Genomic DNA, 24,257 nt, shown 5'->3' with positions numbered 1-24,257 from the left:
TGGCTGTTTACGGAGAAAACCCAAGGTATTGTCATAGCCAGCTCGTCATCTGCCATCCCCCATGATAAAACCTTAACATTGGCTCTAAAAAGTGCTTCCATCTACAACTTTGAAACTTCATGTAGATGCACCTTAATGAGTACTACACACCACTGCCATTTTTGGGTCACTAGGTCAAAGGTCAAGGTTGCTGTGACCTCTAAAAAAAAAACAATTTTGACAAGCTTTCATTTATTCAAAACTGCATCCGCAGCCGAGCGTTGGCACCCGTTATGCGGTGCTCTTGTTTTTAGTATGGATCAACATTATTTTGACCACAATAAATCTGAAATCCCGTTTTAAGAGCATCTGAGCACAAAGTACTCACGGAAGGTGAGCTTTTGTTATTACTCTATGTAGTGACTAGTTCAGCTCTCATCTTCAACTTTTAGGTTGTTACAAATATAGTAGCCACATTTTTTATCCAGTTTTGAATAAAGTTGCTCAAAATGTTTATCTTTACAATATATTGCCGTGTTGGTGCAAAATTTGCCTTCTTTTATTTTCATGTCACATGTTTTATGAATCTGTGTCAAGTACATCTAAAACTAGGTCACCAGCTTAAATCTTTGTTACCAGAATCCTTGTTACCACTGAAGAGCCGCATTTATGACTAAGGCTTGATGAAACTTGGTTAGACTGTTTCTAGTAGTCCATGTCAAGTGGGGTCAACAACTATGTTACAATCCTTCAGCAATTTGTGAATTCATTACAATCCTTCAGCAATTTGTGAATTCAGATGAGCATTTAAGGCAATCATTGACCTCTTGTTGAATAAATTTTTCAAGTTTTATTGTCCTAGCAGATATGATAAATACTATGGCATAAGAAATTATGGGTTATTTTTTAACACTAAAGCTGGTATGGAAAATTTCTTGATGAAAAGAAAATCTAATGGTGTTTCCTTACTGTTATTGTTGTTTAACATAGCAATTAGCAAAATTGTTGTACCAATAACTCGATACCAAATGTTACCAGGTCGAGCCACGGCCCATGATGTAGCAGCGTTTGCCCGTGACGCCTCAGTGATCAGGTTGGAAGCCCTGGGACCAGGCGACTTCGAGTCCCGTCGTGTAGGACCTTCCAGTCAACAGGCCTGGTTTATAGACTTCTTTGCACCGGTGAGTTACCTTCCTTGAATTACATTAGGGGCATTTAAGCATCGCTGGGGGAAAACAGTGCTTAATGCATGTGGGTAAAGTGTCTGCACAGGCTAATAAGGGGTGACACTTTCTGGCTGTAAGGTATTATTATTTAAATGAAGTCTCCTTTAATAAATAAATCCAGTGCAGGTGGAAAGTGTCATCTGTGATTAGTCAGTGTAGTCAGCACAGGCTATTCTCTTAAGATACTTGTCAGAGGGCACCTGATTTTAATAATTTTTTTCTTTATTTGATGAGAAAACAATGACTCAGGTTAAGACCTGAATCTATCTGGCTGAAGAACTAAAAAAAGAAGAAAAGCTTTAAAATGGTTTAAGTGAATCCTCAGCCTTTTTCATTATTTTGTAAACATTACCAATTCCTGTAAATTAGTTTCAGTTTCCTTTTAGTTAGGGAAATTTTAATGTTTTAAAATCACATATGAATATTATTGAAAATACTCATTAATATATAAAAAGTCCTGAATAAATCCTGAGTAAAAAGTTTAGCACAACTTCACTTTTAACATCCCCAGAAACACTACAAAATGCTTTTATCTTAGTCGGTTCCCTTCATTTTTATTCTCCAGTGGTGCCCACCGTGTATGAAGCTGCTACCAGAGTTCAGAAAGACGGCCAAAAACTTTGGGGACGTGGTGAACTTTGGCACGGTTGACTGCACCATCCATGCAGATCTGTGTAGAATGGTACTGTTAATATAAGTTGTTTATGTAAACTATGCTGCGAACAAGTTTAACATAAGCTGAGAGATTTTATTTTTTTCATGAATGGAATACAGATATTTGATTCAAATTATTGGAATGAGTAGAAGATGTAAATTTTAAATGAATTTAGTTGTAATGAAAATTATTTTATGTAAAACTGCTTAAAAACTATTTTGCATGATTTGTTATTACTTCTGTATATATGACAGACTGGTATATACTTGAATTTGTATGTTTTACTGAAATGAAACAATGAGCAAAGTTGTTCCTGAATCTGCATGTTATTATTTTGAATGAAAAATAGGTGTGGTAGTAATTGACTTGAAGATGCATTGTGTTAAATGATAATAAAATTGTTTGCTTTATTAGGGACTTTTAAATTTATTTAGACTAGACTCAGACAAATCACTTTAAAGTTAGATAACAATCATATGAATTGTTATGATAATATAAGCTTTGAAGAACATACATTTGTGTTATAAATATTTTGTTAATCACAGGGAGACGGCTATCTGAGCCTTGCTTTGGGAAAACGAGGTTTAATGCATATGTGTATATATCTAATTAGCCTGTGCAATCTACACAGGAATGACACTCTTCGCCTAAATTGGATTTTTGTTTAGAAGAGACTTTTTTTGAAGAAAAATTCCATTAAAGTTGAAATTGTCTTTTCTGATTTGCTTGTGTAGACTGCACAGGCAAATATGTGACAACACTTTATGCACATGCATTAAACCCAGTTTTTCCCTGAATTAGGCTCATCTTTGCATTTTTTATGAGACTTGTTGCCCTTATTACAGTAAAATGTGGTAACAGAGTTGTTGGCCTTGTTTCAGTAAAATGTGGTAACAGTTGTCGCCTTGTTTCAGTACAATGTAGTGTCAGAGTTGTTTCCCTTGTTTCAGTACAATTTAGTAACAGAGTTGTTTTCCTTGTTTCAGTACAATGTAGTATCAGAGTTGTTTCCCTTGTTTCAGTACAATGTAGTTACAGTTGTTTCCCTTGTTTCAGTACAATGTGCGCTCCTACCCAACAACCATCTTGTACAACCAGTCCATACCTCACCAGTATCACGGTCACCATAATGTACACGCCATGGTGGAATTTATTCAGGTTAGTAGCAAGTTTATGTTTTAAATCTTTCTTTTATAATCACTTTGGCAAATTATATTCTCGCTTATCAACACACTTCTGAGATTCCCTTTGCATTTAACTGACAAAGAGTTGAGGAAATGTCATTTATTAGGTCATCTATTTTTTGAAAAAAAATTATGAGCTATTGTCATCACCTTGCCGTCTGCGTCGGCGTCCGGTTAAGTTTTGCGTTTAGGTCCACTTTTCTCAGAAAGTATCAATGCTATTGCATTCAAACTTGGTACACTTACTTACTATCATGAGGGGACTGGGCAGGCAAAGTTAGATAACTCTGGCATGCATAATGACAGAATTATGTGCCCTTTTATACTTAGAAAATTGAAAATATTGGTTAAGTTTTGTGTGTAGGTCCATTTTATTCCTAAAGTATCAAAGCTATTGCTTTCATACTTGCAACACTTACTAACTATCATAAGGGGACTGTGCAGGCAAAGTTATGTAACTCTGACTGGCATTTTGACAGAATTATGTGCCCTTTTTTATTCTTAGAAAATTGAAAATTTGGTTAAGTTTTGTGTTAAGTTCCACTTTATTCCTACAGTATCAAAGCTATTGCTTTCATACTTGCAACACTTATTAACTATCATAAGGGGACTGTGCAGGCAAAGTTATGTAACTCTGACTGGCATTTTGACGGAATTATGGACCCTTTATACTTAGAAAATAGAAAATTTTGTTAAGTTTTGTGTTTTAGTCCACTTTACCCCTAAAGTATCATAGATATTGCTTTCATACTTGGAACACTCGCAAACTATCATAAGGGGACAGTAAAAGGACAAGTTGCATAACTCTGGTTGTCATTTTTACGGAATTATGGCCCTTTTTTGACTTAGTAACTTTGAATATATGGTTAAATTTTGTGTTTCGATCCACTTTACTTCTAAAGTATCAAGGCTATTGCTTTCAAACTTCGAATACTTTCATGCTATCATCAGGTTACTGAACCTGACAAGTTGAATTTTACCTTGACATTTGAATGACCTTGACTCTCAAGGTCAAATTATTAAATTGTGCTAAAATTGCCATAACTTCTTTATTTATGAATAGATTTGATTGATACTTTGACAAAACAACTCTTACCTGACATACCACAATAGACTCAACCCAAACCATCCCCCACGCCCGCCCGCCCCCCCCCCCCCCCCCGAATCCCTCCCCCCCCAATTTTTTTTATTTTTTTTTTTAAGATCATCTCACAAATGACCACAACACCCTCACACTATACCCCCCCCCACCCCCCCATTATTATTATTTTTTTGAAACCGTTAAAAAACACAATATTTATTATTTTATTTTTGAAATACAGTCCAACCATCGCACCCAAGAATCCCCCCCCCCCCCCCTCCCCCCCCCCCCCCCCGAATTTATTTTTTTCGCATTTTTTTCCGCATTTTTTTCCGCATTTTTTGAAGATAATGTAATAAATGACCATACCCCCACACTATACATCCCTCTTCACTCTACCCTCCCTCCTTCGTGATTGAAATTGAGAGTCCCTTCACCTTAAATTTTTAATTTTGTTGATTAATATAAATATAAGCAGGACAGGGGAGGTAATACACTGTTATATCTTTCTTATATACAGGGGAAACAAATGCAATAAGTTTAAATTTCATGTTTAATAAATAGAGGATATTTGTTCATGTCAGTGTGAGATCATTTGTTATTTTTTTCATTGTCCCTTGACATATTGCTTTTATATTTTGCATACTTCTTTACCAACATCACCCCAACCTATAAACAATAGCAGACAACTCTATCAAGCATTTTGTCATATTTATTTCCCCTTTTATACTTAGAATATGCATATTATTGATAAATCTATGTTAAAGTTTGCGTACTACCCCAAATATTTCCTATATCCTTTGACATATTGCTTTTATGTTGCATACTTGTTTACCAACATGACCCCAACCTATAAACAAGAGCAGACCACTGTATCAAGCATTTTGACATAATTATGGCCCCTTTTACACTTAGCTAATTGAACATTTTGCTTAAATTGCCATAACTTCTTTATTTATGATCACATTTTATTATTACTTTGACAAAACAACACTTACCGGAATACCACAATGGATTCCACCCAAACAATACCCCACGCCCCAACCAGAATCCCTCCCCCCCCCCCCCCCAAACCTCAGCCCCCCCCCCCCCAATTTTTTTTTACATCATCTAATAAATTACCACACCCCACATTATACTCCCTCTCAACCCCCCCCCCTATCCCCCCACCCACCCCCCCCCAATTTTTTTTTTTTTTTAAACATCTAATAAATAACCACCTCCCACATTATACCCCCTCTCACTGCCCTCCACCCCCCAATTTTTTTTTAAACATCTAATAAATTACCACACCCCACATTATACTCCCCTCTCACGCCCCCCTCCTCACCCCCCTACCCCCCCCCCCCCCCCAATTTTTTTTTTTTTCCATTTTTTATTTTTGAAAGATCGTCTTATAAATTATTTAATATGAACAATTTCCTCATGATGGCTTACGTTATACTGTCAAGCACTCGAATAGTCTAGTGTGCTGTCCTCTGACAGCTCTTGTTAGGTCACTAGGTCAAACGTCAAGGTCACAGTGACTGGAAACAGTAAAATGGTTTCCGGATGATAACTCAAGAATGCTTACGCCTAGGATCATGAAACTTCATAGGTACATTGATCATGACTGGCAGATGACCCCTATTGATTTTCAGGTCACTAGGTCAAAGGTCAAGGTCATAATGACTCGAAATAGTACAATGGTTTCCGGATGATAACTTACATTAGGTCAAAGGTCAAGGTCACAATGACAAAAAACATATTCACACAATGGCTGCCACTACAACTGACAGCCGATATGGGGGGCATGCATGTTTTACAAACAGCCCTTGTTTCTAGTAAAGATTAAAGTAAAGCTGCGTATGCCCCCCATGGAGGTCCTTTGTTTTGTTTAAAAAATATAATGTTTGGATCGTTCTTTTATAATACCTTTATTTCATTCACTCTGATCCGCAAATTTCTTTATTATTTTCCCTTGAAAATAGCTGACAAAATGATGAGGAGGTATTAGTCATATTGTGTCAGTGAAATACTCTTCTTATTGCATGGTTGCATTGAAAGCATTAGGCTTATATGGACACTCAGGTCAATTGACTGCAAGAACCAGAACTTTTTATCTTTGAATAGATCCTGAGAACTCTGCTATAGTGGTGATAAACCTGATTCTCGCACATGTAGTCCAGAAAACCTATTCTGGACAGGACTTGCTAACACCCCTGATGTTGGAACTGGACTATACCATGCCAGCAGTTTCTGGTACAGAATGTTTCATATATAAGGCTGTGTCTCATCATTGCAGGACACCTTGACACCCCTGGTATTGGTACTGGACTATTCCACATTCCAGCAGTTGTTCTCATGGAAGGTTTCATTTAACTCTGCATCCTATCATAGTAGGACACCCTGACACCCCCGGTGCTGACACTAGACTCTACCTCATTCCAGAAGTTGGATTTAGGGAAGTTTTCATTTAATGCTGCATCCTATCATAGTAGGACACCCAGAAACTCACGGTGTTGATGGTGGACTATTGTTGCAGGACACTCTGACACCCCCGGTGCTGACACTGGACTCTACCTCATTCCAGCAGCTGGTGGTGGGGAAGGGGGAGGAGGAGATCTGGCTGGTAGATTTCTACACAGCCTGGTGTGGGCCCTGTCTACAGATGATGCCAGAGTGGAACCGGCTGGCAAAGGTTGGTATCTAACTGAACAGGCTTGCTAAGGTCGGTATCTGACTGAACAGCCTGGCAAAGGTCGGTATCTAACTGAAACCAGCATGGAACGCCTAAACATAATGGGTTTTCTGACATACAATAAGACATACCTATGCACTCGAGACTTTGCCATTGTCATCTATTTTATAGATGATAAGCCAGCTGTTGGAAATGTTAAACTTAGGTTAAAGTTTGTGACATAAATGTCTGTTTCTTTACTGGCATGAAGAGTGCTACAAAGGCTTAATTTTGTAGCAACAATTAACTTTGTGCTTATGTTGGTCATTGATCAATTAAAGGATTGCAAAATGTGCAAGCATTTGAAGATGAAGCCTAGCTAGCTCTAACCAAATGAATCGTGTTCTGAGAAAACTGGGCATAATGCATGTGTGTAAAGTGTTGTCCCAGATTAACCTGTGCAGTCTGCTTTTATGACATTTTTTCGTTTAAATGAAGTCTCTTCTTAAGAAAAATCCAATTTAGGCGGAAAGTGTCGTCCCTGATTAGCCTGTGCGGACTGCACAGGCTTACCTGGGACGACACTTTACACAAATGCATAAAGCCCAGTTTTCTCAGAACAAGACTCCCAAATGTAACAAATTGTTTACATCAGGGCCTCTGCTAATATTTGCGCAACCGGATTGAAATTTGTCTTTGCAATTTCTTTGCAGATGCTGAAGGGCACTGCCAACGTGTTTGTGGCCAAGGTGGAGTGCCAGGAGCAGTCTCAGCTGTGTAACCAGCAGGGCGTCACGTCCTACCCCAGTCTCCGGCTGTTCCCTCCCAGATCTAGCAGGGGATCACATTTGTAGGTTACATTGCGGACTTGAAGCTAGTATATCCATTTTAAAAGATCAAATCATCCTTAAAAATGCATTTGATGTTTTTTGGGAAAAAAAGTTGTGCAATTGCCTTAATTTGTATTACTAAGCTGAAGTAATTTTCGGCAACTTCTTGTCAATATCCTGTCAAAGTGGATTATTTAAGTTTTGTCTGTAGGTGTCAGGTAGGCTTGAAGCTTGAAATTCTGTTTTAAATTAAAAAATATATATATTTATTCAATGGCCTGAATTTTGTATTACTTAAATAAACAAGTTTCGGAAACCTAGTCCCTATCCTGTAAAAGCGGAGGCAACTACAGAGTAAACTCTGGTCAATCCTTGTGTCTGTCATTCCTTTGTTAATCATTTATTATGTCCAAAAATTTTGATTCCAGCAAACACTAAAAAATTACTTAAGCTTAGTTAATGATACTCTATGAGTGGATAGAAGGTCCTATGGGTAATATGTATGCTGCATGTTTTTCTTTTTTTTGGTTACACCAAAATTGTTATAGCTATGGTTACAGAATTAAATGAAAATCAAAATATATATCCTGCAACACTGCAAAAAGTACATGAAATAGGTTGTTAAACTAAATGTATGAAAAGAGGGCAATTTGCACATTAGTATTTAAGTGTTTTTTTTCTGTCTGTCTGTTACTTTGTATGTCTGATAAATTGGGCCTTGCGATTGATCACAAAGTACATTAGACAATTGGATGGAACTCAGTATGTTGATGAAGAGCCATGTGCTCTTCTTTTTTTGATAAGACAAAAAGTATGGTTGATTTGGTTTGAAAAATAACACAAAGTATTGGGACAACTTTAAAAGAATGTATGATGAAACTTGGTAGGTGGGTAGAGAAGCCATGTGGTGAAAATGCATGTGATTTAAGTTTTCAAGTAAGACAAACATTGTGGTTTCTATGTTTTGCAGAAATGATTGAAAACTTAAATATGGGCCTCACTCTGTGAAAAGGGGGTTTAATGCATGTGCTCAAAGTGTCGTCCCAGATTAGCCTGTGCAGGGTCTACACTTTCCTCCTAAACTTAATTTTTGCTAAGAAGAGACTTTCTTGAAACAAAAAATATCATAAAACCAGAAATAGTCGTCTCGCATTAGCATGTGCAGACTTCATAGGCTAATCTGGGACGACACTTCACACACATGCTTTAACCCCATTTTTCACAGAGCACAGCCCCTATTTACTACAGTTGGAATTATAAACAGAGATCCTGTTCTTACTTTCACAACATTAGCATGGTAGCTTACTGATTTTTTGTCTGTGACTAAGCTCTTGTTTAATCATTCTTTCAAACCCTATAAAAAAGATAAATATTTTTATTACCAGTAAAACCATTTTCCAACTCTTCATACTATTAGGTCTTAATGCTTCATTTCTTTTAATGAATTGAACAAAAAGGCCATGTTTATCATATTTTTTTAATACGAAACATGCATACTATATGCTTACAATATCACTTCCAGTATCTACAATGGGTGGCACAGGGATGCAGAGTCCCTCCAGGCGTGGGCATACGAGTTCCTACCCTCGGCAGTGGACACCCTCACCTTCCAGTCGTTCTCCAGCCAGGTGATGGAGGGCAGGGAGGCATGGATCGTAGACTTCTACGCCCCCTGGTGTGGACACTGCCAGGTGTTTAAGCCCCAGTTTGAGAGGGTCGCTAATGTAGGTCTATTTCTTGTGTAGATAGCTGTTGATTTGTTAATGAGTGCTGCTATCTTTTCGTGTTGTGGGTAAAGTCATGTTATAAGTAGTATTTAATCATATCATAACAACATTTCATGTGGAAATACCTTGTCGTAAGCTGAACAGTCAAGTTCACATGGGACACTTCGGAAGTTTGAAATCATGTCTTGAAATTTTCTGGCATTTCATTTTGTATAAGAGTAAACTGCGCATAGGGCAGGCAGGTGAAGATTGGCAACCATTTTGTAACATTTAACTCTTTCAGTGCGGGAACCGAATTTTGAAGGCCTGTGCAAACAGTTTTGATCCAGATGAGACGCCACAGAACGTGGCATTTCATCTGGATCCAAACTGTTTGCTATTCTGAAAATCGAAGAAAATGCTAATTTTAGAAATTCAGCAGAAGACATTAAAGCAGACAACAAATTTCCCAGCATGCAAAGGGTTAAAAGTAAATTGAGCCTCGTCCTGGGAAACAGGGCTAAATGCATGTGCATAAAACTAAATGTTTGGTAAAAAGGGACTTCATTTAAACGAAAATTTTTATAAAAGCGGACAGTATTTCCCTGATAAACCTGTTTGCACTGCACCGGCTAAACTTGGATGAAACTTTACGCGCATGCATGAAGCCCCATTTTCCCCAAGTGATGATGAATTAAATTTCACAAATCTTGTTCCAGAGTATAGAGGGCATTGCGAGGGCCGGAAAGGTGGATTGTACACAGGAGCAGCATCTATGTCAGAAAGCCGGTGTGAACTCCTACCCCAGTGTGAGGTTCTACCCTGGGGACAGTAACAATCAGGTACCTTTCATAATAAGAGTGAGAAACACGCAGTTTGTGATAATAAAGCATTTATGATGAAAGCTACTGCAAATTTCGACACCATTTTGAGGTTATAAAACACTTTTTGCAAGCTTCTTTATAGTTTCATGATTTAGGGAAGATTTGTTACATAATGCTGTGTATCTCGCTAGTTGCAACGCAACATTGGTGGAAGATACCAGGCATGGAAAGTAATTTTACACTTTAGCCATTTTAACTATGAAGTGTCATTAACAATAAAATTGGTCCCTTCTTGCATTGGTCCATAAACTAGATTGGGCATCTTGTCTCCTAGACTATATTGCTAGTCTGTTTTTTACAAAATAATAAATATGAAAAGTCATTAGCTTTGCATTTACAAAATTGAATACGCAGAATGAATGTTATCTTGTTTCAGAATTACTATGGCTGGGACATAGTCAGTCAGAATGCTGAAGAAATTGTTCAATTTGTCAAAAACAATATACCTAAACAAAAACTGGTAAGTGATTTCTCGATCATATTTAGTGGATAAACTGGGTACTGTTGGGTTCATCTAATTCCAAGAGATTAAAGGCAATCTATTGACTGAGAACGCAAACTGCGAAATCATTTGAATTTGCACGGTACTCATTTCAATTTCTGACTTGTTTGGTCTGAAGCTGAGCAAAGTGAATTAAAAAAATATAATGAGCTTTACATTAAAAGCATTTGTAGATTCTTTAATACCATAGGATTAAGTAACATTTGCATGAGACCTCTTAACAAAAGGTGTGGCCCACCCAGTATAGCCATTATATTGTTCATTATTATTGTGTTGTTAACCTTTGCAAGAGAATAGCGAAAATGCCTCTACTTCTGCAGTAAATATTCACTTGAATTTCAACCAATTAAACTCAATTCATGCAAAATTTGTATTGACCTGGCCCGCTTGCTCAAACTTGCAAACTTTTAAAACTTGAGTTTGCAGGTTTATAATAAATCATACTTATAGTTTACCTATTGTTAACCTCTCTTCTTGTCAACAGTGTGTCTTTGGTTTCATGGTTATGATATGAGGGAAAAAACACTTAAAATATTAATGGCATTCTGTTAGACTGTTTCTGGTATGTATGTTAATTTTATGTCTCATGTTATTTTCCAGGCTGCTCCTAACCATGACGAGTTCTGATTGAAAGTCGCTCCTGTATGAGAAGTTTGTAAAGTGTATTGATCTGAATTTCAAGAGCGGCTCATTTTTCCACCATATTTACATTTAGTTCAAAAATACCTTATTTTTCACCTGTTTGATCTGAAATTTAAGGATGGCCTATTTTCCACAGTATTGATTATACATGTATTTGAAGAACAGCTTATTTCCATTAGGATTTATTTGAATTGTATTATGGTTTATTTTCCACCACGTTGTTCGAATTTCACAAAGGCTGATTTTGCCCCATTATAATCTTAATTTCAAGAAACTTGTTTTGATATAAATTTCAAGAAACTGTTTATTATGTTAACTTAAAGAAAGGCTCATCAACTGATTTTCCTAAACATGATATTGATCTTCACAATGCACATGTTACACAGTTACAACCCTGACCATGTGATCTGATGGGCTTACAACAATTGCAGTACTTTTGTTGTGGCTTTATTTTTTACTGGGTATAATTTTGTATGTATTGAACTTTTCCGTTGGAATCAATTGTCATGTTGCAGTTGCTGTGATTTCTGATATTACTTGCTTTTCGCTCAATTTATCTAAATCAAGGTGTTTAGAAAACCGTTGTATTTTTCTGGCTTATACATTTTGTGCTGGAATAGTGGTTTGGGTTGTTCTTGTTTTTTCAATGAGTAGTTATTAAATTTTTCTTATGTTTTTATTTTCCAACTTTGTAACAAAAAGTGTACTTCTGAATCAAATGTATTAAATAATTTGAGGATCTTTATCTATGCAAGATAGGGTGGAAGCAATAGATGTTTTTATAAACTTCATTATTTTATGCTCCTGAAAGGAGGAGTATGGTTTCTGCACTTTTCATTTGACAGTCAATATGTCAGCAATAATCAGCATAAAATACAAATATCTTAAAGTAATAGTACTTTGTATTTGAATTGATGCTAGTGATTTATTAAAATAAGAGCTTTTTGTGAATTTTGATGTGAATCTATGCTTTTAAATAGAATTCATGGCCTGTAGAACATTACATATATTTTGTAATCATGTGATTGCGTCTATTAAAATTGTACTTTTTCTTGGATTGCAGGATATTAGCAATAAATAATGTGATACGGTTGGCAATTTACATTTACTTGTGAGTTTATTTTAGTTTTACTTTTGTGATATGTCTTGCCATGGCAATCGCTTCGATATTTTGCATTCTGTTTGTTTAAGGTATTAATATAATTTGCAACATTCAGTATCCTATAATAAACTGTGGTCACATTAAAAAATGATTTTTATAACATATAATCAATATTTATTTTATTTATATTATCATATAAATTAACATCAAAGTGTTTGTAGTCCCATTAAATTGAATGATATACATTTCTTACTATATTCAAGTTGTAAAGGCTCTGTTTCCAATTCTTAGATACTGATGAGAAGCAAACAGCATAAAACCTGAACAGACTGCAAGTCACTGAATTTGCACATAGCCATTTTCACTTTGATTTTGATTGGGAAATAGTTAAATATCAAATGAAATGAAGATGTTGCATTTATGTGTTATATGATCTCCAACTATTTGTTCTCTGCACGAACTTGTTTTCAATTAAATTATCCACATTTCACTAAGTGACAAAAGTATGAAATACCTGGAATTATCCAACAATTGGTGCAGAATGTGTTGTAAAAAAGTATATTCCGCTTGTATGAATTAATTCAGGCAATTATATTCATTGATATACTGTATATTAACCCTTTGCATGCTGGGAAATTTTTCATCTGCTAAAATGTCGTCTGCTGAATTTCTAAAATTAGCATTTTCTTCGATTTTTTTCAAAGAATACTATCAGAATATCAAACAGTTTAGATCCTGATGAGATGCCACGTTCTGTGGCATCTCATCTGGATCCAAACTGTTTGCAAAGGCCTTCAAAATTCGGTTCCCGCACTGAAAGGGTTAATTTGTTTTCATTGACATGTTAATATGAGGTTTCACTTAATCTGGCATTCTTCATCTTTAATTTATGATTTTTTGTTAAATTACTGATATACAACTTCAGAACTTTCATTGGACATATGATTTCATGGTTAAAAAGGTCCAATGAAAATCAACGAACATTAGTGTCCAATGATAAATATTGGTTTCACAGTGTGTGTTGAGCTTCCTGGTTATTATTTCAAGAAGCTATCAAGCATCATTGAAAATCATTATAAGTAGATTGGTGATATATGATTGGCACTAATAATAATAGTATTACAAAGATATTTCATTTTCAACTCATTTATGTATTTATTTGTATGACTGTATTTTTGAGGACGTCTGAGCAACTCCATTATAAACTTATTATGTATTTCTTGGTATGACTGTATGTATTTCCTTGTGTGCTTTGTTGAGTTTTGAATGTGTTTGTATTGTTTTTGTAAAACATTTTTGCCCTTCTAAAAAAAGTGTATTTTTAATATAGTATTGTCACCATATTTAATGCATATCAGATGTGCATTTTATGCACTTTTGAATTTTCCTGTACTTGTTCTGGATTGTTTACAAAAAAGTGCATCAATGAACTTGAAAATATATACTTGAAACACCCTTAAATTGTACTCCAGCCTACTTATTTTAGGGTTAAGTGTATTTTGAAAAGGAGATAAAAACTTTTTATGCACTCAAGTGAAATAATGCAGGAAAGCATAGTATTCTTTTTATACGCCCGTTTTAAAAATGGGACGTATTATAGTTTCACCTTGGCGGCGGGCGGGCGGCATCCACAGCATTGTCCGCTCTCTAATTCAAATAGTTTTCATCCGATCTTCACCAAACTTGGTTAGAAGTTTTAGCTAGACAATATCTAGGTCAAGTTCGAATATGGGTTATGCCAGGTCAAAAACAAGGTCACAGGGTCACTTAGTGCATTTCAAGCATTTAGCATGGGTCCGATCTCTAATTGAAGTAGTTTTTATCCGATCTTCACAAAACTTGGTCAGAAGTTGTATCTGGACAATATCTAGGTCAAGTTTGAATATGGGTCATGCCGGGTCAAAAACTAGGTCACGGGGTCACTTAGTGGATTTCAAGCATTTAGCATGGCGTCAGCTCTGTAATAGAAGTAGTTTTCATCCGATAATCACCATACTTGGTCAGAAGTTGTATCTAGACAATATCTAGGTCAAGTTCGAATATGGGTCATGCAGGGTGAAAAACTAGGTCACAGGGTCACTTAGTGCATTTCAAGCATTTAGCATGGTGTCCGCTCTCCAATTGAAGTAGTTTTCATCCGATCTTCACCAAATTTGGTCAGAAGATGTGTCTAGACAATATCTAGGTCAAGTTCAAATATGGGTCATGCAGAGTCAAAAACTAGATCATGAGGTCACTTAGTGCATTTCAAGCATTTAGCATGGTGTCCGCTCTCTAACTGAAGTAGTTTTCATCTGATCTTCACCAAATTTGGTAAGAAGTTGTGTCTAGATGATATGTAGGTCAAGTTCAAATATGGGTCATGGTAAAGTTATCAAGTTGTCCAAAACCTTCAAAAGGGCGTATCTTGTTACAGTTTGGCACTCTTGTTTTCTGTTAAAAGTGAATTTTTTTTTTGCATTTTTAAGTGTAGTTAAAGGCATTTAAGGCGCTTTTAATGCAGTAAAAATAATTTGCCAAAACTGCTTTGTTAATTGCGCATTAAATACATTGAAAAGGGTGACACTTATTTTTCACGTAACAAATATACCAGCACATTTTTTTTCGCAAGCGTACATAATTAAGTGCATAATTACACATTATGGAGAAATTCTTTCCCATGTTTGGTTTTTATACGCCCGTTTTAAACAAACGGGACATATTATAGTTTCACCTTGGCGGTGGGCGGCGTTCACAGCAGTGTTCGCTCTCTAATTCAAATAGTTTTCATCCGATCTTCACCAAACTTGGTCAGAAGTTTTATTTAGACAAAATGTAGGTCAAGTTCGAATATGGGTTATGCCGGGTCAAAAACTAGGTCACAGGGTCACTTAGTGCATTTCAAGCATTTAGCATGGTGTCCGCTCTCTAATTGAAGTTGTTTTTATCCGATCTTCACCAAACTTGGTCAAAAGTTGTATCTGGACAATATCTAGGTCAAGTTCGAATATGGGTCATGCCGGGTCAAAAACTAGGTCACGGGGTCACTTAGTGCATTTTAAGTATTAAGCATGGTGTCTGCTCTGTAATAGAAGTAGTTTTCATCCGATAATCACCATACATGGTCAGAAGTTGTATCTAGACAATATCTAGGTCAAGTTCGAATATGGGTCATGCAGGGTGAAAAACTAGGTCACAGGGTCACTTAGTGCATTTCAAGCATTTAGCATGGTGTTCGCTCTCTAATTGAAGTAGTTTTCATCCGATCTTCACCAAATTTGGTCAGAAGTTGTGTTTAGACAATATCTAGGTCAAGTTCAAATATGGGTCATGCCGGGTTAAAAACCAAATTTGGTTAGAAGTTGTGTCTAGATGTAGGTCAAGTTCAAATATGGGTCATGGTAAAGTTATCAAGTTGTCCAAAACCTTCAAACGGGCGTATCTTGTGACAGTTTGGCACTCTTGTTTTCAATGGGTTAATTTATAAAGGCCCATATTTTCACAGCACTTTGGGTAAATCTTAACTCATACTTAAAATATTCAGTCGTATTTACGTAAAAATATCACACTTAAAAATTTACATTTTGTCACCGAGTGTTCTGAATGAGGGAATTTTTACTATGGAAATCACGAACAGATGAAGCAACTGTTTACTTTGAGTCACATCTGTAAAGTATGTCATTAAAAAGGGCCCCTAAAGGGCAACAAACAACAATTTACTTTGAGTTACATCTTTTAAGTATGTCATTAAAACATGTTATATGAAAAAAGTATGCATCCTTAAATGAAAGCTCATAACACAATATGGGGCCTTTTTGACCTTCTATATTTATCGTCTATGACGCGACGTATTATGGTATACCCCGCGTCTGTCCGTCCGTCCGTCCGTCTGTCCGTCCGTCCGTCTGTCCGTCCGTCCGTCCGTCTGTTAATGTCGTACGCTACGTCAAATATCCTTTGACAGATTTTCTTCAAATTTTAACACAATCTTAATATTGATAAACCCTGATCCCCTTTCGTTTTTGACGGAATTCTGAATTGTCGTTCCAGAGTTATGGGACTTTGTTCGTCAAAATTTCGTGATTTCATTGAATGTCCTACTGTAGCTCAAATATCCTTCGATGGATTTTTTTCAAATTTCAACACAATCTTAATATTGATAAACCCTGATCCCCTTTCGTTTTTGACGGAATTCTGAATTGTCGTTCCAGAGTTATGGGACTTTGTTCGTCAAAATTTCGTGATTTCATTGAATGTCCTACCGTAGCCGTCCGTCCGTCCGTCTGTTAATGTCGTACGCTACGTCAAATATCCTTTGACAGATTTTCTTCAAATTTTAACACAATCTTAATATTGATAAACCCTGATCCCCTTTCGTTTTTGACGGAATTCTGAATTGTCGTTCCAGAGTTATGGGACTTTGTTCGTCAAAATTTCGTGATTTCATTGAATGTCCTACTGTAGCTCAAATATCCTTCGATGGATTTTTTTTTTTTTTTTTTTAGTATCCCTGAAAAATTGAACAAGGTGAGCTTTTTTCTATTCCGATTGTACACTACCACTTACCCATCTACATTTCTCTTTTATTATTGGTCAAAATATCTATAACAGGTTTACTTCAACTCCATATCCTCTAAAGAAATGCATACATATACTCAAAAAAAGATATGGTATGAATGTCAAGGAGACGGCGCTCCATGCTCATGTACTTATAAAATAAACCATGTATTCAAATACAAATAAACTGAAGTAAAAAAATGATTCAAAGGGTTATTTATTACCTTACTACTTCATTGGCGAACGACGGGCGTATCATGCGCTCATGGCGCAGCTCCTCAGTTAAATTTTGATATCATTTTTGTGAGCATTCTTTGGTTTGACTCGGTTATTTGCCCAGCGTGATAATGCAATCGATTAAAGCAATGTCCACCGTAATTTCTTTGCATGGCTTTAGAATCACAAGTTTGAAATTGGATTCGGATTGTTTTTATCCGACTTTTTGCTTATGGGTTTTTATAATATTTCTAATTTTGTTATATAGTATATTAACATTAACACTATGTTTCAGTTAAGTTCATTTATGATTAAGTTTAAATAAGATTCCTTTATTTAAAAAAGAATAACTAACCTGTATATGAAAGTAAGAATCCGGTTTTCCTTTTCTCTGTCCATTCAAGAGACTTACATGTTTTCATATTTTTGAAAATGTAATTAAACATATAGTTAAAAAAACTTCTTTATTTGGATTAATTTAAAATCAGTATGGACTCCAGAAAAAAATTAATAAAATATAATTGAAACTATGCAAAAACATTGATTCACATTGGTTTTCATACCAAAAGTTTGCTGTATATTTATCTAAGGGTACTTATTTTTTCCTTACATTTTATAACTAATTTGTGCATGATGTATAATAAGTATTGTAATAATAATATATTAATTGTTTTACCTCTAGTTTTTCCAATCTGCTGCAAATACCGGTAACAGTCTACTTTGTTTCCCAAAGTGACTAAACTAGGAAAATATGTTATTAGTGAGGCTGTGTTCGGAGAAAACCCGAGCTATTGTCATAACCAGCTCGTCCACCAACTGCCATCCGCCGTAGACGTTGTGCTAAAACCTTAACATTGGCTCTAAAATCAAAGTGCTTCCACCTACAACTTTGAAACTTCATATGTAGATGCACCTTGATGAGTTCTACACGCCACACCCATTTTTGGGTCACTAGGTCAAAGGTCACTGTGACCTCTTATATTAAACTTTAACATGGGCTCTAAAATCAAAGTGCTTCCACCTACAACTTTGAAACTTCATATGTAGTTGCACCTTGATGAGTTTTACATGCCACACCCATTTTTGGGTCACTAGGTCAAAGGTCAAGGTCACTGTGACCTCTAAAAAAAAAAATTCTGACAAGCTTTCGCAGCCGAGCGTGGCACCCGTTATGGGGTGCTCTTGTTTTTGTATTACCGGTAACTACAGTTACATGATTTATAGGACTTAGAATTGTAGCCTTTAAAATCTGAGGTAAACACTCAAGATGAACATTAACAAAGTAATACATTTAATGGCAAAATCCATATTTAAGGTACTGAGCGAACTTTAAAAAGAAATTTAGCAATAGCATCTTTGTTTGACATATCGTGGACAAAATTTTGTTCATAGCATAATATTCCAAAATTTATTTCGCAGTTTTCTAAAAGCAAGTTGGAACACGTTCTACACTGAATTCTGTTTCATTCATTCATGACACATATAACGAAGTGCTTTCAAATTTTTCCTAAAAAAAAAGTCCGAGCAAACCGTTGTTTGTTAGCCAATTTACCTAAAAGGGTTATAGTGTTGATTAATGCTTCCATAACTAGTACAGTATAAGATTATTTGTCTTATTTATTGCTTGGACGCCAAGTGCTAAAAGTGTTTTTGTGATATGTTTGATGTGCCATGTTTGGAATATCTTCAAACCATATAAATCAAATGTTGTCAGAAGAAAAAGTTTAAACATCTATCAATGTTATATAACCTTTATGAATATTTTGATCTTAAGCATGTGTAAAATAGCTTTTTGAGCTTTTGGTTGGATACTTATTGTTGTATTGACCATTGACCAATCCCATTTTGTTATTTTGCTTTAATTATGTAGCCACATCATGCAATTTAACCCTTAACCAGTTAGATACATATTTTCATGCATTTATAGTCGCTAAGAAAGTTATATTTAATTTAGGACTTTTCATACTGGATTGAAGTTTTCAAGGCTTCATCTCCAACCCTTAGATACTGATGAGCAGCAAACAGGATTAAACCTGAACAGACTGTGAGTGACCTGCAGGCTGTTCTGGTTTTATGCTGTTTGCACATAGCCATTTTCACTTTGCCTTCACCTTTCCTTTTTTATAATGACCATTACGTAAATATATAATTAAAAAGCATGTGATAAAAATGATCTGACACTTGTGGTTATGTCTTACAATGCTTTATTAAACTTGTCCAGGAAATGTGTAAGTAAGCTTCATTAAATAGTCCAATAAAATATGGTATGGAATGACAACTGGTGTAAACTGGTATATTTACATTATTAAAACTTACTTAATCAAATATTGTACTTAGCAAAAAGGTATACATGGCTGTGTGGTGGTGTTTTTTGTGTTGATTTTTGCAGCATTTGAAAACTGTATTTTGTTTTCTTCTTACTTGTCAAATAATTAAATAATAACTTGTGAGGAATAGTTTACGTAGCGTTTTGTTGAGGGATGGTTTACATTGTGTTTTGATGATATGATAACATGTTAGGGATAGTTTACGTTGTGTTTTGATGATATAATAACATGTGAGGGATAGTTAACATAGCATTTGATGATTTGTCCCTGAAATGCATGGTCAATTGTTTTGTTTTAAGAAGTACTTCGTCAAATAATATTCTGTTTAACAAGTTATTGTCTTTTCTTATTTATTTAAAGACCGTCAATGCAATATTACGTCAAGTGTATATTTATTTTTTGGTACATTTGAAAACCATTTCTACTTTGGATTTTTAGCTCACCTGAGCACAACGTGCTCATGGTGAGCTTTGGTGATCGCCTTTTATTCGTCGCCTTTTATTCGTGCTTTGTTAATTGCGCATTAAATACATTGAAAAGGGTGACACTTATTTTTCACGTAACAAATATACCAGCACATTTTTTTCGCAAGCGTACATAATTAAGTGCATAATTACACATTATGGAGAAATTCTTTTCCATGTTTGGTTTTTATACGCCCGTTTTAAACAAACGGGACATATTATAGTTTCACCTTGGCGGTGGGCGGCGTTCACAGCAGTGTCCGCTCTCTAATTCAAATAGTTTTCATCCGATCTTCACCAAACTTGGTCAGAAGTTTTATCTAGACAAAATGTAGGTCAAGTTCGAATATGGGTTATGCCGGGTCAAAAACTAGGTCATAGGGTCACTTAGTGCATTTCAAGCATTTAGCATGGTGTCCGCTCTCTAATTGAAGTTGTTTTTATCCGATCTTCACCAAACTTGGTCAAAAGTTGTATCTGGACAATATCTAGGTCAAGTTCGAATATGGGTCATGCCGGGTCAAAAACTAGGTCACGGGGTCACTTAGTGCATTTTAAGTATTAAGCATGGTGTCTGCTCTGTAATAGAAGTAGTTTTCATCCGATAATCACCATACATGGTCAGAAGTTGTATCTAGACAATATCTAGGTCAAGTTCGAATATGGGTCATGCAGGGTGAAAAACTAGGTCACAGGGTCACTTAGTGCATTTCAAGCATTTAGCATGGTGTTCGCTCTCTAATTGAAGTAGTTTTCATCCGATCTTCACCAAATTTGGTCAGAAGTTGTGTTTAGACAATATCTAGGTCAAGTTCAAATATGGGTCATGCCGGGTCAAAAACTAGATCACGACGTCATTTAGTGCATTTCAAGCATTTAGCATGGTGTCCGCTCTCTAATTGAAGTAGTTTTCATCTGATCTTCACCAAATTTGGTTAGAAGTTGTGTCTAGATGTAGGTCAAGTTCAAATATGGGTCATGGTAAAGTTATCAAGTTGTCCAAAACCTTCAAACGGGCGTATCTTGTGACAGTTTGGCACTCTTGTTTTCAATGGGTTAATTTATAAAGGCCCATATTTTCACAGCACTTTGGGTAAATCTTAACTCATACTTAAAATATTCAGTCGTATTTACGTAAAAATATCACACTTAAAAATTTACATTTTGTCACCGAGTGTTCTGAATGAGGGAATTTTTACTATGGAAATCACGAACAGATGAAGCAACTGTTTACTTTGGGTCACATCTGTAAAGTATGTCATTAAAAAGGGCCCCTAAAGGGCAACAAACAACAATTTACTTTGAGTTACATCTTTTAAGTATGTCATTAAAACATGTTATATGAAAAAAGTATGCATTCTTAAATGAAAGCTCATATCACAATATGGGGCCTTTTTGACCTTCTATATTTTTAAATTTTGATATCATTTTTGTGAGCATTCTTTGGTTTGACTCGGTTATTTGCCCAGCGTGATAATGCAATCGATTAAAGCAATGTCCACCGTAATTTCTTTGCATGGCTTTAGAATCACAAGTTTGAAATTGGATTCGGATTGTTTTTATCCGACTTTTTGCTTATGGGTTTTTATAATATTTCTAATTTTGTTATATAGTATATTAACATTAACACTATGTTTCAGTTAAGTTCATTTATGATTAAGTTTAAATAAGATTCCTTTATTTAAAAAAGAATAACTAACCTGTATATGAAAGTAAGAATCCGGTTTTCCTTTTCTTAGTCCATTCAAGAGACTTACATGTTTTCATATTTTTGAAAATGTAATTAAACATATTGTTAAAAAAACTTCTTTATTTGGATTTATTTAAAATCAGTATGGACTCCAGAAAAAAATTAATAAAATATAATTGAAACTATGCAAAAACATTGATTCACATTGGTTGTCATACCAGAAGTTTGCTGTATATTTATCTAAGGGTACTTATTTTTTCCTTACATTTTATAACTAATTTGTGCATGATGTATAATAAGTATTGTAATAATAATATATTAATTGTTTTACCTCTAGTTTTTCCAATCTGCTGCAAATACCGGTAACTGTCTACTTTGTTTCCCAAAGTGACTAAACTAGGAAAATATGTTATTAGTGAGGCTGTGTTCGGAGAAAACCCGAGCTATTGTCATAACCAGCTCGTCCACCAACTGCCATCCGCCGTAGACGTTGTGCTAAAACCTTAACATTGGCTCTAAAATCAAAGTGCTTCCACCTACAACTTTGAAACTTCATATGTAGATGCACCTTGATGAGTTCTACACGCCACACCCATTTTTGGGTCACTAGGTCAAAGGTCACTGTGACCTCTTATATTAAACTTTAACATAGGCTCTAAAATCAAAGTGCTTCCACCTACAACTTTGAAACTTCATATGTAGTTGCACCTTGATGAGTTTTACATGCCACACCCATTTTTGGGTCACTAGGTCAAAGGTCAAGGTCACTGTGACCTCTAAAAAAAAAAATTCTGACAAGCTTTCGCAGCCGAGCGTGGCACCCGTTATGCGGTGCTCTTGTTTTTGTATTACCGGTAACTACAGTTACATGATTTATAGGACTTAGAATTGTAGCCTTTAAAATCTGAGGTAAACACTCAAGATGAACATTAACAAAGTAATACATTTAATGGCAAAATCCATATTTAAGGTACTGAGCGAACTTTAAAAAGAAATTTAGCAATAGCATCTTTGTTTGACATATCGTGGACAAAATTTTGTTCATAGCATAATATTCCAAAATTTATTTCGCAGTTTTCTAAAAGCAAGTTGGAACACGTTCTACACTGAATTCTGTTTCATTCATTCATGACACATATAACGAAGTGCTTTCAAATTTTTCCTTAAAGAAAAGGCCGAGCAAACCGTTGTTTGTTAGCCAATTTACCTAAAAGGGTTATAGTGTTGATTAATGCTTCCATAACTAGTACAGTATAAGATTATTTGTCTTATTTATTGCTTGGACGCCAAGTGCTAAAAGTGTTTTTGTGATATGTTTGATGTGCCATGTTTGGAATATCTTCAAACCATATAAATCAAATGTTGTCAGAAGAAAAAGTTTAAACATCTATCAATGTTATATAACCTTTATGAATATTTTGATCTTAAGCATGTGTAAAATAGCTTTTTGAGCTTTTGGTTGGATACTTATTGTTGTATTGACCATTGACCAATCCCATTTTGTTATTTTGCTTTAATTATGTAGCCACATCATGCAATTTAACCCTTAACCAGTTAGATACATATTTTCATGCATTTATAGTCGCTAAGAAAGTTATATTTAATTTAGGACTTTTCATACTGGATTGAAGTTTTCAAGGCTTCATCTCCAACCCTTAGATACTGATGAGCAGCAAACAGGATTAAACCTGAACAGACTGTGAGTGACCTGCAGGCTGTTCTGGTTTTATGCTGTTTGCACATAGCCATTTTCACTTTGCCTTCACCTTTCCTTTTTTATAATGACCATTACGTAAATATATAATTAAAAAGCATGTGATAAAAATGATCTGACACTTGTGGTTATGTCTTACAATGCTTTATTAAACTCGTCCAGCAAATGTGTAAGTCAGCTTATCAATTGCTGGCTTACAAAGAAACTTCATTAAATAGTCCAATAAAATATGGTATGGAATGACAACTGGTGTAAACTGGTATATTTACATTATTAAAACTTACTTAATCAAATATTGTACTTAGCAAAAAGGTATACATGGCTGTGTGGTGGTGTTTTTTGTGTTGATTTTTGCAGCATTTGAAAACTGTATTTTGTTTTCTTCTTACTTGTCAAATAATTAAATAATAACTTGTGAGGAATAGTTTACGTAGCGTTTTGTTGAGGGATGGTTTACATTGTGTTTTGATGATATGATAACATGTTAGGGATAGTTTACGTTGTGTTTTGATGATATAATAACATGTGAGGGATAGTTAACATAGCATTTGATGATTTGTCCCTGAAATGCATGGTCAATTGTTTTGTTTTAAGAAGTACTTCGTCAAATAATATTCTGTTTAACAAGTTATTGTCTTTTCTTATTTATTTAAAAACCATCAATGCAATATTACGTCAAGTGTATATTTATTTTTTGGTACATTTGAAAACCATTTCTACTTTGGATTTTTAGCTCACCTGAGCACAACGTGCTCATGGTGAGCTTTGGTGATCGCCTTTTATTCGTCGTCCGTTGTGCATCATGCGTTGTGCGGCATCAACATTTGCCTTGTTAACTCTCTAGAGGCCACATTTATTGT

At 35.3% G+C, this 24,257-nt stretch overlaps 1 protein-coding gene across 3 annotated transcripts in view; it reads left to right on the top strand.

The window, feature by feature from the left end:
• The window catches only part of LOC127847849 (dnaJ homolog subfamily C member 10-like), a 56,782-nt gene extending 32,756 nt beyond the window's left edge, over nt 1–24,026 (top strand). The window contains exons 13-23 of one of the 3 annotated variants that reach the window (XR_008034218.1): nt 1,018–1,160; nt 1,771–1,887; nt 2,917–3,018; nt 6,650–6,805; nt 7,498–7,634; nt 9,137–9,338; nt 10,040–10,162; nt 10,581–10,664; nt 11,307–11,348; nt 12,412–12,459; nt 12,742–24,026. Coding sequence is in view for 1 of the 3 variants with exons in the window: in XM_052380048.1 (XP_052236008.1) it covers nt 1,018–1,160; nt 1,771–1,887; nt 2,917–3,018; nt 6,650–6,805; nt 7,498–7,634; nt 9,137–9,338; nt 10,040–10,162; nt 10,581–10,664; nt 11,307–11,333 (1,091 nt within the window). In the remaining 2 variants the exon portion in view is untranslated. Of the gene's footprint in view, nt 1–1,017; nt 1,161–1,770; nt 1,888–2,916; nt 3,019–6,649; nt 6,806–7,497; nt 7,635–9,136; nt 9,339–10,039; nt 10,163–10,580; nt 10,665–11,306; nt 11,358–12,411 lie in introns of all 3 variants that reach the window. The other 2 variants (XR_008034217.1, XM_052380048.1) reach the window with 2 other exon arrangements.
• Nucleotides 24,027–24,257: the final 231 nt, after the last annotated feature.

This window comes from Dreissena polymorpha, chromosome 10 (genome assembly GCF_020536995.1).
Source record: "Dreissena polymorpha isolate Duluth1 chromosome 10, UMN_Dpol_1.0, whole genome shotgun sequence".
Classification (NCBI taxonomy): Eukaryota; Metazoa; Mollusca; class Bivalvia; order Myida; family Dreissenidae; genus Dreissena; species Dreissena polymorpha.
Note: the sequence above shows the minus strand (reverse complement) of the source record. Positions and strands in the feature narration are given on the sequence as shown.